Below are 15,887 nucleotides of genomic sequence, written 5' to 3' on the forward strand. Positions count from 1 at the left end.
AGACAATATACCACAGGTGTACTTAATATTATTAATGATGGCTGCGTTCCCTTAGAGTACATCTTTGTATGTTTGCATGCAGGCTCACTGGAGAAGCTTACTGGGACACTTAATGCAATCACTAATTTGATCAATTTCACCTGTGCTTTTCCTACTATGACGTCAAAATGTCTGCTGCAAAAATGGTCTATTGGGGGAAAAAAGATGAGTAGCATTTTAGTACTTTGCATAGTGAACAACACAAACAGATAACCAGTAAGCCCAGCCAGTTTCTGCTGCACACACAGATTTATTTCCTCTTTTTGTCAATGATATACAAACAGCAGTGTATTTTAGTCTTAAAATAAAAAAAAAAAACACAGAGAAGAGTTCTTCTCATGTCTCAATGCTGCCACCTACTGGTACAAACTGATATAGCCCAAACATGATGGTGGAGGATTTAAGACATTATATAAGCCACGACAACAAACAGTGACATCATCTGTCTTTCAAAACAAATTATTATCCAGTAAATACTTGTGAGGCATAATAGTTAAAAGAGGGTATGCTTTGAATAACTGTGAAATGCACATCAAAACATCATGTGAGAACTACACAATGCATCAATAGAGCACATATCTTTATCCAGCTCCTTTAATAGTTAACCAGGGAGCGTCTGACAGGCTGGTGCACCTTAATCTCCTTAAAGGAAACAGCAGCTCCACTCCACTCCACACCTAAAATAGAATTTGGAAAGTATCACGTTATACATTACTGTGTGTCAAACAAAACTGTCACAATTTAGCAAATACTTTTAAAATTCATGAATAATGATAATAATAATAATAGAAAGGACTTACAAAGCGTTTTTCTAAGTACTTAAAGATGATTTACATGAAATGCAAAAAGAAAACAAATACAAATACAAAATACTGAGACGCTAATATGAAACAGAAGAACAAATACACAAACAGAATACAAAACAAAATGCTGCACCCAAATGCTGCATTTTAGCACATTTGATTTGCAGAATCAGTATTGTCTGCTGACTGCTGTTCAGAGAATACAAGACTCACTTAATGTAGAGTCTCCAGGCACAAGATTTTTGGCTGCCGGCCCACCCGGATCAGGCTTCAATTTAAAACGTCCTGTCACCAAACCAAAGAAATTGTTAAAATGAAATAAAACAAATACAGTTATTATAGCACCCTACATTTGCCTGTAACAAAAGCTTGATATCAGCCCTGGGTGGCTCACCGGGGTTGAGCACCCTCTCTGCAGCCTTGTGCTCCAGGTGTCTGTGGAGGATCATTTGTGCCTTCCTCTGGTTTGTGCTGATGTCGGGCTCAGCCATGATCTCTGTTATCCTCAGGTTGTTCTTGATGGCCCTGGAGGCCGTGGAGCGGGCCACTGTGGGCAGAAGCTCCTGGTACTCTCGGTCAGTGAAGTCTGACACTGGGCCTTGAACATCTCTGATGCTGAGAATAGAGACTTACATGTAAATGTAATTTTTGCACTGTGCAAATGTGCTGTTTACCAGCTGACTAACAGCCTCTTCAGTTGTGTTAATTTGGTTAAAGTGCACTAGAAGGCATTTAGTGGGGTGTTCATGGGTTTTTTCACTGCCCATATATTGTAACTAAAATATCTCTTGTACCTAGCTAAAGTCATTGTACAGTATTTTTTTTGTAAGGTAATTTTTTGGGCTTTTAATGGACAGGACAGTTTAAGTGCGAAAGGGGGAAAGAGAGAGGGTAAGACATACAGCAAAGTGCCAAGGCCAGGGGGGGATAGAGTGGCGCCCCATGTACAGAGACTGTGTCCTCACCACAGTGGTCACAGGTTCAAGTCCCATCTCAGCCCTTTGCTGCATGTCTCCCCCTCTCATGCTCACACTGTTTTGTCAATTAAAGGCAATAAAAACCAAAAGAATCTTTAAAAAAAAATGCTGTGGCGAGGATTTAACCGCTGTGTATGGGGTGCTGCTCTAGCTATTTAGCCACCAGGCGCTCCAAAGTCACTGTACAGTATCAGCATCCTTTTGTTTTCAGTTAAAATAGGTAGTGATATGTGTATTTTTGTTATAGAAAAACACTGACACATTACATTGTATTAATGTTTGGTTATATCTAACACATTCCCTAGAAATACTTAATCTAATCAATTCAGAAATTGTCAACTCACATGTGAGCTAATAATACACAACCTCGAGTGCCTTATGGATAAATTTCTAATGTACTCATATCAAACTAAACTGAATATGATGCAAAATAAAATAAAACATTTTTTCTAACCTTAAAATATATGTAAAATGCTATATAAACTTCCCATTAATCTGTCTTGTTCAAAGAAAACTCCCCATTAATCTGTTGGGATGAAGAAAAAATAGCTGGTTATATCTAACACATTCCCTAGAGGCACATAATCTAATCAGTTTGCCAAGTGTCAACTCACAATAATGTCTCAAAATGAAACAAAACCGAAAAGACACTGGAAGACATGTCAGCTAATAGTACACAACCTTACAGAAATATTTCCAATGCACTAATATCAAACTAAACTGTAAATAAGATGCAAAACAAGTTTTTCTAACTTCCAGATATAAGTAAAATGCTACATAAACTTCCCAGTAATCTCTTTGGTTAAAGAAAAAGTAGCAGACACATTTTGAATCTTCCTCAAACTGCCTCATTTTCTGCCCTGCTCCCAATCGACACTTACCTTCGGTTTGTTAAAATAGTATAAAGCTCCTGCACCAACAGTTCAGCTGCTCCTGGTTTACAGTGGATTGCTCCATCAACAACCTCTTTCATCAAATGCAGATTCTGCTTCTGTAACGACTGGGATAATAAAAACTTCAAGTAATTAACTCATGCCAAATAAGAACTTAACCATAGTCATTTTTTAATGCTAATTCAGCAGTCAACTAAAGGGAAAATTAAACCACATTTAAATGACATGCCAGCTGAACTCAGCAAATACACATTTCTTCCCGGCTCATTATATTTTTAGGTTTTCTCCTCCTCTTACCCTCTCTATTTGACTCCAGTTCCTCTGTTTAGCAGAAAGTGATGTTCCTTTGTCATATGAATGCATTGGAAAGTCTTTGGAGTAATAATGAGACAATATCTCTGCAACAAGGTAACCGTTGGAAAAATCTCTGGAAATACAAAGAAGGGAGAGCAGACTGAATATATTTACTCTGCCAGGGAAATCTTCTGTGAACAGTTTTCTGTCTTTGCTCCAGTGGAATATCCACTGATGCTTATCTTAACTATTTCCATCATTTTTTATCTGCAGTATTTCATTAAAAAGTCTCTTTCTCTCTCTTTGTCATCATACAGGCAGTGGTGCAATTTAGGGGTCAAAAAATGATTGGCCCGGCTGATTATTGGGGCCAATATTTGGCATTTTGTGTCAGCATGGGAGGAACTTTTACTTTGTAAAACCTCAGGGAGCAATTTTGTTTATTCATTTTTTTGTTTAAATTTGCACTTGACTATAAGAAAGTTGTTGGGAACTTGCTGTGTATGATGTTGTAAGTTTGGGTTTTGATATGACATTTGCTAAAGGCATTTAAACAAAGCTTTATGTTTGTAGTTTGTAATTTTCCAAATTCTAAATACTGACAGGAACATCTTTAAATTTATAGTAAATGCATAGCGGTCCCAAATATCAGTTATTGGTCTCATTAACTGCTAACAATTTGCAATGGTTTTGTCCCTGAAAAAACAGTATCGGTTGACCCCCAGTAATGTAAGACAGTAATAATACTTAGCTGAAGTACTTAAGTATTCTGTGAGAGTATCTGCACTTCACTTGAGCTTTTCTGTCAAATTTTACTGTTACTCTACTACATTTCCTAAATCCAATGTGTACTTTTACCCCAAAATTTCACATAAGCATCTTAATTACTTGCAACAAAATAGGGAAGGAAGGGAGAAAGAAATGGATGGGCGAATGAAGAAAAGGAAAAACAGGATTATGTTCTTCAAATCCTTTAAGTTGTAAAAATAAAGACCTTTTTTCCCCTCAAGTGAAATGTACACTCAATTTTTAACATGGTGTACATTTTAAGAAGAGATAAACTTCATAACTCTCAAATATCTAACTGCCTGCTGTTTTTATAACAGTATTTACTTGTACTTTTACTTTTAATACTTATGAATTACATATAATATAATAAATTACTTTTGATACTCAAGCACATTAAATATCAGATGCATTAAGACTTTTACTCAAGTAACAGTAATATTTTAACAGGTGACTTTAACTTCTGCCAAAGTCATTTTCTGGTAAGATATGTGTACTTTTACTCAAGCATTGATTTCATGTAGCCTAGCCTACTTTGTCCACCACTCGTTACAGTTAAAACTTTTTTTTGTAAAGTTTCGAGGAAGCCCCTTCAAGGTTAAATAAAGTATCGTTACAGTTACATGGTGTTTCGTTAAACTAGGTTGGATTTCTTTAGACATTTGAATAGCTAAATGTTGTTTTAACTGCAGTGAAACGTCAGCGTTTGCGTCACAATAAAATGTAAGCCTAGTTAGCCTTAAAAGGTTAAATAACCCTAATGTTTGCCCGTTGATACAACGGTTAACGCTAACCTTACAGCTAACTTAGTTAACGTATGTCAAGACCTGTAAAAAAGACTTTGCAACTACATTAATGCCGATTTTAAAGTCTGTAAACGGACCTCCAGATAATTAATATCATGGGTCAGTGTATATTGTTACGTTAGCTTAGCTGTTTGTGTGGTTAAAATTTACCTGCGCACATTCTTCGGATAAAACGTCAAGTCGAGGCTTTGTAGCCATTTAACGACCTCTCTGGGCAATCCTGTCTTTGTAGCAGACTGTGAACAAGACATGGCGCTTCACAGATGATGAAATCTACAAACAAATACTGTTTTTAATGTTAATTTCACAACAAGTCGAGCCATTAATTCGTGATAATCCCCAATTGACTTGACCGGCTACCTGTACGTCTCCTCCCTTTGTTTACATCACCATGGCAACGACACGTCACACTTGAACATGCGGCAGTACACAGACAGGTGGCGGTTTACTGCCCCTCAAAAGATGTTACATTTCATTGTTGCATAACGTTACGGAAAATAAAACACTACTACACTACTATTTTTTATCAATATGGACTACAGAGCAGCTTGTTTCCCCAGGCTGTGAGACTCAGCGCATTCTTCCACGCAAAAAAGATGCAGCAGGATTTAGGGGCATATTTAATTTAATTTCTTCTTAAACCACGTTTAAGAACAACCTACCTCCGTCACTACAGTCAACTTCTACATTATCTTTTTTTTTTAAAATCTGAAAAAGGAATTTGCAAAGACTCAGCACGTTGTTGATTTATTTGTTAAGTATTTCACTTTGTAAATACAAACTTTATTTTTCATTAGTATATTTGTATCAACTTTGAATTACTGCTTAGTGTTGGGAATTTTGTGTAATTATGACATTTTTGTTTTATCTTTTTCTTTTTTTTTTTAGGAATGATTATAGTTATTTAATTAGGGGGGTTATTAGCGCAGCCTAAAACCTATATATACGTCAACAAATAGTATTTCATCTAGCCCTCAAATTTATTAATCCAATCATTATAATTGCTCAAAAACATAATTTCAGTTTGATTATATATTTATTTTTAAATGTTAAAATTAAAAGCTTGTGTTTCCTCAGGCTGGCTTTTACTCTTATCTTGGTCAGAGTGCTCCTGACCACTTATGGAAATAATTGAATGAATGGGTACTCACAAAATAGGAACAAATGGTGGACAAGAAAAAAAAAGGGTTTGTATATTGTTTCTTGCATGAGGCCCAATGTCTTTGGAGCTTTTTAAATTATAGCAGTGACTATTGTCTCAGCAATAGTAACAAACGCTTGCTTTTCCACTCCCTCATATTTTCCATTTGGGACTCAACAATAAAGCCAGCTGCCTCCAGTTGTCAGTGCTCAGTAATCCAAGCTTAAACATGTCAACTATTTTTGTTTTCAAACTTTTTGTATTAGTAACTCTCCCACTGTGCCTCCAAGTCAAACATCATTAGCAACTCAGCCTGCAAAGACAACATAGTTTGGAATGCACCAGGTTTCAAAACCATTTTAATCATCTCATAGTGGGCAATGCATCACATATCAAATGCAAAACTTTGGATACTCATTCAAAAGTGCTTTTATAGAACATTATATTGTCATATGTAATGTTTTCAAGGTGCGTCACTCTCAGGCAGCTATTACAACTATTAAGGAATCCTCTAAAAACATCAAACCTGAATTACAAATAATATTTTCTTCAATAAACCAGAATTTATCCAGGGAGGACTAAGCCTCAGACTCTTTTTAGAAACTCCCTGCTTTACATTCATCCAGGTCTACAATCACACATGGGATGCAGGCCAGCTTTACACAGCTAGGTACCGCCAGCTTCTCTGTAGCTACTCAGTGACTAATTGACTGGTAGCTCAAATTAAAGGTAGGAAGAGTTCATGGAGTGGATATGCTCTTTCTGTCTGTAAGTCCTGTTTGGACAGGCGGTTTGGTTGTTCTGCCTGTCATTGGTACTGCAGGTAGCTCCTGAGTCTGTTGGGCAGGGGAAGGTGGGAAAGAAGGTGGAGTCTGTCACGGCCGACGCAGCTCCTGATGCACTGACGGCACAGCTGGCTCAGCAGTCGTGGTGTAGCTATGGAAATAGGCAATGAAATTTTATATAGCCCGGTCATAATGCATAAACTACTTCCAAATTAAAATTATTGACTCCAGTTAGATGTGAGTTTCTGAACAGTCAGGCAAGAAACTCAGATAAAACTGCAAATTCCTGTGGGACTAATAAAGGATGATCTTATCTTATCTTAAAAGGACAACTTTTACATCTGTTGATGGAGTTCAAACAATCACAAAAGTTTCACAAAAAGATGCAAATATAAGTCTGTCGTGGCTTACAAAAAAGTTTCTACTATTCTCATACCTTCATAAAGCAGTAAGAAGCCCTCTGTTAGACTGCTGGGTGGAGCCACGTCTACCGGCCTCTGAAACTCTGTGTTTCTGGCATTAATGTCCGCACCAAAGTCCAGCAGCAGCTTCACTACAGCTGTGCTGTCTTTCTCTGCAGCTGCATGTAAGGGTGAATCCAGGGATTTGCCTTTCTGTACATTTGCACCTTTATGGAGACAAAGCACAGGAAGTTCATTATTTACATAACAATATTTTTTGTTTTACAGTTTGAACATGTACAAAACATAAACTCTAAGTATTTTTTTTTCTTTTTTTTGCACAATGAATGAATATGACATACATTGCCAAGTAGTATTTTTAAGTCTCCATCTTCTGGTCGGCTATCACAATAAGAGTATGCATTATATGATGTTAATTCCACTTTAGAGAACACCTGATGATCCATTAAATTCAGTGGGGAAAAGGTGGTAAATATTGATATCAGTTTCGGATATCAGCCAAATGAGTTATTATATATTGGCATATGGGTTATAAGCAAAAAAAATCCAATATCGTGCATCCCTAAAGACAGGTATAAAGTACAAGAATAAAGGTTGCAGCACAGTGTAATAAATTTATATATATATATATAAAATAAAAAGGCAGTGGCAAACAGAAACATCTTAAGGCCTTGTTTTAAAAAAACTGAGAGTTGCAGCGAACCTGCAGTTTTCTGAGAGTTTGTGGTGCATAAAAACTAAACACTGCCTCTCCATTTTTAGTCTTGACCCTGGGGAGACAAAGCAGATCTGTCCCAGATGACCTGAGAGGTCTCAATAGTTCATAGTGTTGTGCTTTATAAACCAGCCGGTGTATTTTGAAATCAGGTTTCTGAGAAACAGGAGGGCCGTGTAAAGACTTCAGGACTGGAGTGATTTGATTCACTCTGCTGGTCTTAGTGAGGGCAACTTTATCACTGACTTTAGATAAATGTCAGATGGAAAAACTTCATCAGAAACGCATTGGATATCATCAATTTGTATTATTTGTTGTCTGGGAGTTAATTTGTGACTGTATATTCTTATTTTTAATGTAACTGCCTTCCCCTGTAGCCCTCTACGTAACAATTTCTTACATTTCCCAGAAATTACTTCCCACAGCCCAGAGTGAACGTGTTACTTTCAATCAAAGGCAGCCAGCAGTGCAGGCATACAAATAGCTTGAAAATGTAATCAGTCAGCTGCGGGCTACATGTGACTGCTGCGCTGCTCCTTACTCAGTTGCATCATATGCTGCGTGCGTCTGCATCACTGAGGCCAGTAGCCGTAAAAAATACAGTATATATATATGTTTTTCCTTCCTCTGACTGAATTCCTTTTATATGATCTTGAGAAAGAAGCTTTTTGCAGTTTTGGAAAAAACTGACAGACTAACACCTCCCGCTGGTGTTGCCTTGTTGATTTACATAACTGACAAAAAAAAAAAGAAGCTGTTTTGCTGCTGCTGAGCTGAAAATGTCTGTCATCTGCAATCAGGTAGTTCATCTGGAATAACAAGAGTGCACCAACATGAGGCCCAACAAATGTTTTGATAAAGAACTCTACACCTGAAGTAATTTTGCCATTGTTTGTTTTAGTGTAGTTATTGCATGTCAGGGGTTAAATGCCTTTGAAGAGGTTTTTAGATTCCATTGTTTATGCAGATGTGTTTATCTATCTTTTCTTCTGTGCACAATAACTGTGTTGCGTAACTGTGTGTGTATGTTCATGCAGGTTGTGTGTCCGTCTGTGCGGAGACGTAAAGATCCACACTGTGCTGCGAGCTGACCTTCCCTCAGGAGTTTCCTGGCGCACTCCAGCTCTTGGCAGACGCAGGCTGTGTAGAGCGCTGTGCCCAGGTGAGGAATGTCCATGTCCACATCTGCCCCCCAAGTCACCAGAGCCTCCACACAACCGTAATGACCTGGAAGTAATGGAGCATGGAGACAGTAATCAGTAAGTGACAATGCGAGATAATTCTCCAAGCTGTCGGCTCAGGTCATGTTGAGATTTATTTTTAAAGACGTTTTTCACAGTGCAGGTTTGTGAGAGAACGCTTTATAGCACAGCGGAGGACACAAATACAGGTTGAAAGACAGGATCCAGTGTAGGCTGTGGTTAGTGCAGTTGGGACACATATGTCAGAGTATATATTGGTTCATTTTATATATCAAAAGTATATGAAACTTTTCCACATTTAGATGTCTAAAAAACGACTGTACTAATGTTATATATTTGGTGAGTTGTATACTTACATTATCCAAAACATTTCTAAAAATATACAAACATTACAGAGAAATCTGTCATTTTAACGAAGGACATGGTCCATGTCATTTAGTTGTGTCATATTCCCGTTGCATGCATCAGGCTTATGGGTGTCTGCCAGACGCTTCCATAAATTAATTTTGTATCCAGTTTTAAGCCAGATTTTTACAATACATCTTTTAGACCTTGGTTGTTCTGACTATGTATTTTAAGCTGATGAACAATTGTAAGTCGTCAAACATCTGGATTTTAAGATATCAGAAAAACAAGCTCCCAGTAAAAACCTGAAAGATAATAACTGAAGAAATCCTAACCCAGACAAACCGACTGAAATCATGTTTTTTGTGACTGGTTTGATGGGGAATCCTCTGGCAGCAGAAGATTACAAATTTAATAACAGACAGAGTGTTAATGTTTTCGTGTTGAATATCTGCAGCAAACACAGATACAGTATATAGAATCGCTTTGGACTTGAACTTGGTGACAGGTAACTGCCACAAAACATTGTCTAGATGCACACTGAATTTAAGAGGTCAGCAAAAAACTACCTGATATGAGATATACCTTTGCTTGTAGCCTCATGTATTGGTGATGGATGGTATACAAGGCTCTGGGGTTTAGCTCCATTTTCCAAAAGAATTTCAGTGCACGACACACTGCCCACTGTACAGGCGTTGAACAGAGGGGTGACTCCATCAATCGTAGAAGCATTGACCTGTAAACACATTTTCTTAAATTGTTATTTTTAGGCCTTGTTTAACGATGCAAGTTGACTAATAGCAACAGCCTGCGGGAACAGTTGAAGGGGAACAACAAGTTAATAGCTCTACAGTGACTGTAGAAGAAGAGCAGCGTTGCTCATTTGTTACCTCTCCCCAGCCGTGGAAATGACATTTGACCTGTGCAGTATAGCGGCATTAAAGGCCGGTACGTGACTCACATTTGCTCCTGCGTCAATGAGAGCTCGGGCACAGGCGACATGGTCTCCGACACAGGCCTCATGAAGGGGTGTCACATGGTCTATAGTCAGGACATTTACACTGTGACCCTGAAACAGAATCAAGCAGCCACAGATATTTAGATGGTATATGGTGCATTTAGCAGCACATGACCTTTGTCAGTCTACTGGTGAACGCTAGGAACTGCAAGAAAGCTTAGCTTCTTTTAAAAAACAGACCTCAGTTATAGTAGTCAGTAATTACCAAACTATTCTGTACATTCACATTTGAATAATAGAGAATAATAAGCTTGCTCATTAAAGTACAGCCCCAATAGAGGTCTGTTATGGAGCTAATAAATCGCCACGGAGTATACTGTAACATTATCACTGCTTTTGTCATGAGCAAGGCATTGTTGCCCAAATGACTTACTCTGTTGTAGCGCACTCCTTAATCTGTGAGCAGCTGGAACTGCAAGCAGGAGAGGTGATTCTCCCTTTATTCAGCAACCCCCCAGACAGTTAATTCATGTAATACTATACATTATGATTATGATCGCTCTATGATCACTCTATTTACTTCACAAACATGCTTTAGTGATGTATTTTCTTAAAAAGCAAGTCATGGTATTGTAAGGTTGCTCTGCTTTCCCCCTGACATTTACTTTAAAAACTCGAGATATATTATTGATGGCCAGATGTTGACTTTACATTTCATGTTTTGCAGACATAGCTAAATCTCTTGTGTATTTTTACTTTCAACCTGTGTAACAATAAGATTGCATGCAACAAATAATGGCCATGAGGAAGCTTTCAACAACTTAGCAATATTTTTATCTCCGTATTAAATATCAATCTTCTATGTAACTCTGGAGAAAGATAGATAAGCTTTGGGTTGGTTGTTGGACCAAACCACCAACCCAAAGTGTCTGTATTTGACAACCTGGGAATGAGACTCAACAATAAACAGTGTTTCTCCAGAGTTATACACAGCGCTTCTAATTATTAAGCAAAACAAATCTGTTTGCATGGTGTGTTTTATACCCAAAGGCAACCCAAAGTGATTTACAAAATTGCACAGGTAAAAGCCTAAGAAACAAGTGATAAAACCAATAAAAGCAAGCAGGCAAAACCCACAGAGTAAAACAATAAAGACAATAAAACAAATAATCAAAAGGTCACTAAATACAACCACTAACAAATAAATGTAATTTAAAAGAAGATTAATTAAAAGCAGTAGTAAACAGGTAGATCTTTAGCTTGGATTTTAAGGCTTAAGCTCTTCTGGCAATTTGTTCCACATTTGAGCAGCTTAGAGGCTAAAGCCATCTTCACCATATTTAGTGTTGACTCTTGGAACAACTGCTGATGCAGAACGAGCCGACCGGAGAGGTCTGCATGGTTCATACTGCGTCAGGAGATATGACAAGTATCTTGCACTTTACCGTTCAGTGATTCATGGAGAAGAAATTGAATTTTGAAGTTGAGTCTGTACTAGTTTAATCATAAAATGTTATGTTAGTCTGGTTATACAATGGCATTCTCATATTATATTAAAGCCATTTCTTGAAAGCAGCAATGCCAAATGTAGTGTTGGGAACTGATGAGTGGAGACGCAGGAATTTGATCAAACATCAGCTGTGGAAGGTACTAGTTAGATAATTACATGTATCCCTGATAATCCCAGTGATTTACTTTCATCTAAACCTCTTTTTTTGACAACTGAACGAGGCTTGAGCAGTATCCGTTTTTTTCATACCTTAATACCTTCTTGAAACTTCACCAGAGTTATGACAGTATTTGAGTAAAAAAACAAAACAAAATAAAAACCTGTAAAAGCTGAACTGCAAGTAACAGAAGTCAGTGTAGCGCCCCACTCCCAACCTAACTATGGTTTCAGCTAGGACATGTGTTAGAGCAGTGAGTTCGCTTTGTTACACAAGCTCAAACGTCAAGAAGTAAATATACTTCTATAAATATAAGTTAATAAGTAAGTAAATAAATATACTTCAGACGGCTTTGATACTATCTCAAAGCCGTTATCTGCAGATGCCGATGATGTGGCGATATTATCATACATCCCTCCCATCCAGATTTTTGAACACCCATACTGCCCAAACTTAATCTAAACCAGGAGTCTTCAAAGTCAGTGATACAAATGAGGCATTGTGTTCTCTTCACCTGTAAAATGAGGGTCTTCAGAGCCAGGAGGCGGCCCTGACTCGCAGCGTCATGGAGGGGTGAGCGGTCGGCCCAGGATCCTGCAGTGACAATAAGAATGCAGTGCTTATGTCCAGTTACATTAATTATGATAGGCTGATGCTCTCTCAAGCCATTAACAATCATTTAAAACATTTTTACAACACTATAGGCCATAAAATATGTTAGCAAAATGCATCAATTTATTAAGAATTTTTTTTCCTAGTTAAATGCATTGTAAAAAAAAAAAAGAAGTGCAAAAGTCAATGTAATATAATAGAGATTAGAAAATAAGTTACTTCATACAATAACGGAAATAAAGAAAAGAAATAGATAAAGTGAATAAAAAATAAAAATGAATCCAGTAAAAAAAGTATAAGATTTAAGGTAAAAAAATAATTTTCAATGTTATGTAAACAAAAATCTGAAAGTTAAAGTAACTTAATAAAATAAACGTATTAACAAACAAATTTAATATGAAAAATAAATATGAAAAATAAATACAAAACATAACAAATCTAGTGATAAAATCTGTTAAGAATGCATGGTGGAAAAACAGTCAGTTTAATAGAAAAGAATAGAATTGAATAGAATTACAGTATAATCAAAATGCTAACATTATTCTTATAAAACATCTGTATAAAATGAAACTGGATTTCGACAAGTCTTCAGTGAAGCAGTTTGATCCCAAAAAATAGCAGCTGTGCAGTTACAATGTCTGTTAAAGGGTTAAATCCAAAGTTTACGAGCATTACAAGAAGCTAACAGTCTAAAACTGTTCACAAACAATTATTCCATCGTCATCTTGAGAAATAATGACAGGGATGTAATGATTTCTTTTAAGCTTGATGTTTGCAAATTTGGTTGTAAAATACTCTTTTATGTTAAATTAATATAACAGTAGGAATTAAGCATTGTGTACCAGTGAAAATACAGCTGATGAAATGGTTTCATGAAATTATGTTGCGTAGCTTAATAATTTTGTCCTGTCAAATCTTGTTAATTCATCATTTGTTATAATATTTTGAGTCCTTTATTGTTTAACCAATTACAGCAGCTTAATGAAATCCCAACCACAAATCTTATTTTACCAATTTTCCATCATCTTGATGTGTTTATCAACGTCATATTTTAACCTTTCGGGTCATGTTTCTACCCTTCATGTTCCAAGAGTTAATGCACGGGGCAGCGTTATCATTATGTGACTAATGGTGTGTGAAAAGTCCTTATGCAATAAACTTAGCGCATTAACACTCCAGTCACATGAGGCATTAATAGAAACTTGAGAAATTGGCTGCAGCCGTTTGATGCAATTTAAGGCAAAAAAAAAAAAAAAAAAAGTCATGAAGCACACCTGAGTCAATGTCCAGAATCACGGCAAATGCATTCCACACGTCATCATCATCATTCCCAACTTCCTCCTTTGTAATCATAATTTATAGATATTAATCTGCCTAATGTTTTCTATTAAATTCAAGCTCTTTTATTCATGCAGCCTATTTTCGTTGACTGACATTAATTTGAAATACGGATATAAAAGACCCCAGCAAGAGACATCAAACAGATTTCCTCAGAACAAGGAAGACCATATGCACAGGACCGTGACTAATACCCTAAGCTTAGCTAATTAGTATTCCATGGAGTGGGTCCACTTTAAATTAAACATCCCCTTGAATGATAGATACAGATTATGTTGTCGTCGTGTCCCGCTTCCCCCAGAATGTGCCTTCGAACTGCTTGTCCCTGAGAATGTGGAATGTTGTTTTGGTTGCAGTCAGAGTGTGAGAGGGTGCACCGCATAGCTGGGGATGGAAACTAGGGCCGGGTGGGGGGGGGGGCCACGAGGAGGAGGGGAGGGGGGGTGTATCATGACTATGTTCTATTAATACATTAGAGAAAAAGAGCTGCCAGCCTACAGTGTCTTCGTTTAATATTGAATGTACAGCTCAGGATTTATAAGTAGCTATTAAGCTGATGAAAGAGAAGTGGGCTATCATTCACATGTACAGTTTGTAATAATGTGAATACAATTAATGGCTCTTATACTCATTGGATTAGCAATGCAGCATTTATAGCTCATTTGTAAACATGGAAATTATGAGTGCATGTGTGTGGTTGTGTGTGAGCGGGGAGCACTTCAACTTGATTTTAAAGGAAACTATATTATATATTCTCTTCTATTTGACCCTATACACATGTTGCTTGGTGTATAGTGTAAACACAGTTGTTTTGTTGCTACATTTCACAGCAAATGTACCTTCAGCGCACAAGTATATGCTTAAAATTATGCAACTGTGGAACAAAGAAGTCACCTTAAGACAGAAACAACCCTTTATGTTTTTTCTCCGAGTACTCACTGTGTTGTTGACCGTAATCATAGAACTCTGCTGATATCCTGGCAGCCTCTTTACGGTTCCCACGGATGATGTAGAAGTATGTCAGCAAGTTGAGAGAAATCTTAATGAAGAGCTTAAAGCAGAACAGTGCCAAGATGCTGAGGTAAACATTGGACAACTGGGCCGCGAAGGGCTTGTTGGTGAATTCCTGTGTTGGGTCTGACATTTCCTCCCGACACGTTACTGAAGGGCTTTGGTTATGATGAAGGCAGGATCAGATGCCACTCCAAAAAGCACAAGAGTAGCCTACTTTTTCTCCCAGTGTACTGACTGGTTGGCTGGTCCAGGCTGGAAAAAATGCCCCGCAGCTGCTACTGTGCCCGAGAGCAATTGCTGTGTTAAGTGCACGTGTGTGTGTGGGTGTGTTCACAAGTTACAGAGATTAAGTTATGTACACAGTGGCACCGCAGTCGCAAATGTGACATAAATTCAATTATTTGATTATCCTGATGGTATTATTATTTATTATTATTATTATTATTATTATTATTATCATTATTATTGTTATTATTATTGATAATTGATATTTTGATTTCATATTTCTATTATTTTAAAATCATGGTAGTAATTAATTCAGGATAAGTGTAATAGAAATATAATTAAAAATAGATTTTTGCATGAATTTTAACTTATTAGTATGTAATTACAGAAAAAGTAGAATTTGACCAAACAAACAAAAAAAAAAAAAACCAGTAAAATAAAACAAAAATGGTAAACTTAAAACTGAAAATCCAAATTTTGCTTTATATAATTTACGTAACTGAACAATAGGCTCCAGTCAGACAAAATGCTTATGTGGGCCTAATTTAACCACAATGTTATAAGCCTTTTTAATTTTTTTAATGCTGGGTATGGGACTGTTCATCATTTATTGGAGGAGAGGTGGTGGTGCAAAATGAGGGAGGCACCCCAAATATTTTTTAATCACTGGGGAGGGAGTTATGCTTTTCAATTTGGCTTAAGGGAGAGGCATTTAGCTTGAAATGGTTGTGTTTTGTATTTATTTTTAAGATCCTTAAAACCCCCAAACCCACATGTGGGTTTAAAAAGGTTTTTTTTTTTTTATGAAAACAAACAAACAAAAAAACAAAATCTCTAAGGTCACATTTATAATAACCAGGGACTG

The 15,887-nt window shown here is 37.0% G+C and overlaps 2 protein-coding genes across 2 annotated transcripts; both read right to left on the bottom strand.

Annotated features, from left to right (window-relative positions):
* Window positions 1–552: 552 nt before the first annotated feature.
* On the bottom strand, window positions 553–4,849 carry spata4 (spermatogenesis associated 4). Its single transcript, XM_042492758.1, is given in 6 exon segments — window positions 553–708; window positions 1,033–1,127; window positions 1,237–1,457; window positions 2,701–2,819; window positions 3,010–3,139; window positions 4,749–4,849. Coding segments are annotated over 6 exon segments (741 nt in total). The 3' UTR covers window positions 553–633.
* Window positions 4,850–6,081: 1,232 nt separating this feature from the next.
* Window positions 6,082–15,082, bottom strand: asb5a (ankyrin repeat and SOCS box containing 5a). Its single transcript, XM_042493495.1, has 7 exons — window positions 14,723–15,082; window positions 12,348–12,427; window positions 10,170–10,277; window positions 9,794–9,944; window positions 8,754–8,888; window positions 6,961–7,152; window positions 6,082–6,675 (listed from the first exon to the last, which is right to left on the bottom strand). The coding sequence occupies exons 1-7, from the start codon at window positions 14,925–14,927 to the stop codon at window positions 6,548–6,550; spliced, it is 999 nt and encodes a 332-aa protein (XP_042349429.1). The 5' UTR covers window positions 14,928–15,082; the 3' UTR covers window positions 6,082–6,547.
* Window positions 15,083–15,887: the final 805 nt, after the last annotated feature.

This window comes from Plectropomus leopardus, chromosome 9, assembly GCF_008729295.1.
Source record: "Plectropomus leopardus isolate mb chromosome 9, YSFRI_Pleo_2.0, whole genome shotgun sequence".
NCBI lineage: Eukaryota > Metazoa > Chordata > Actinopteri > Perciformes > Serranidae > Plectropomus > Plectropomus leopardus.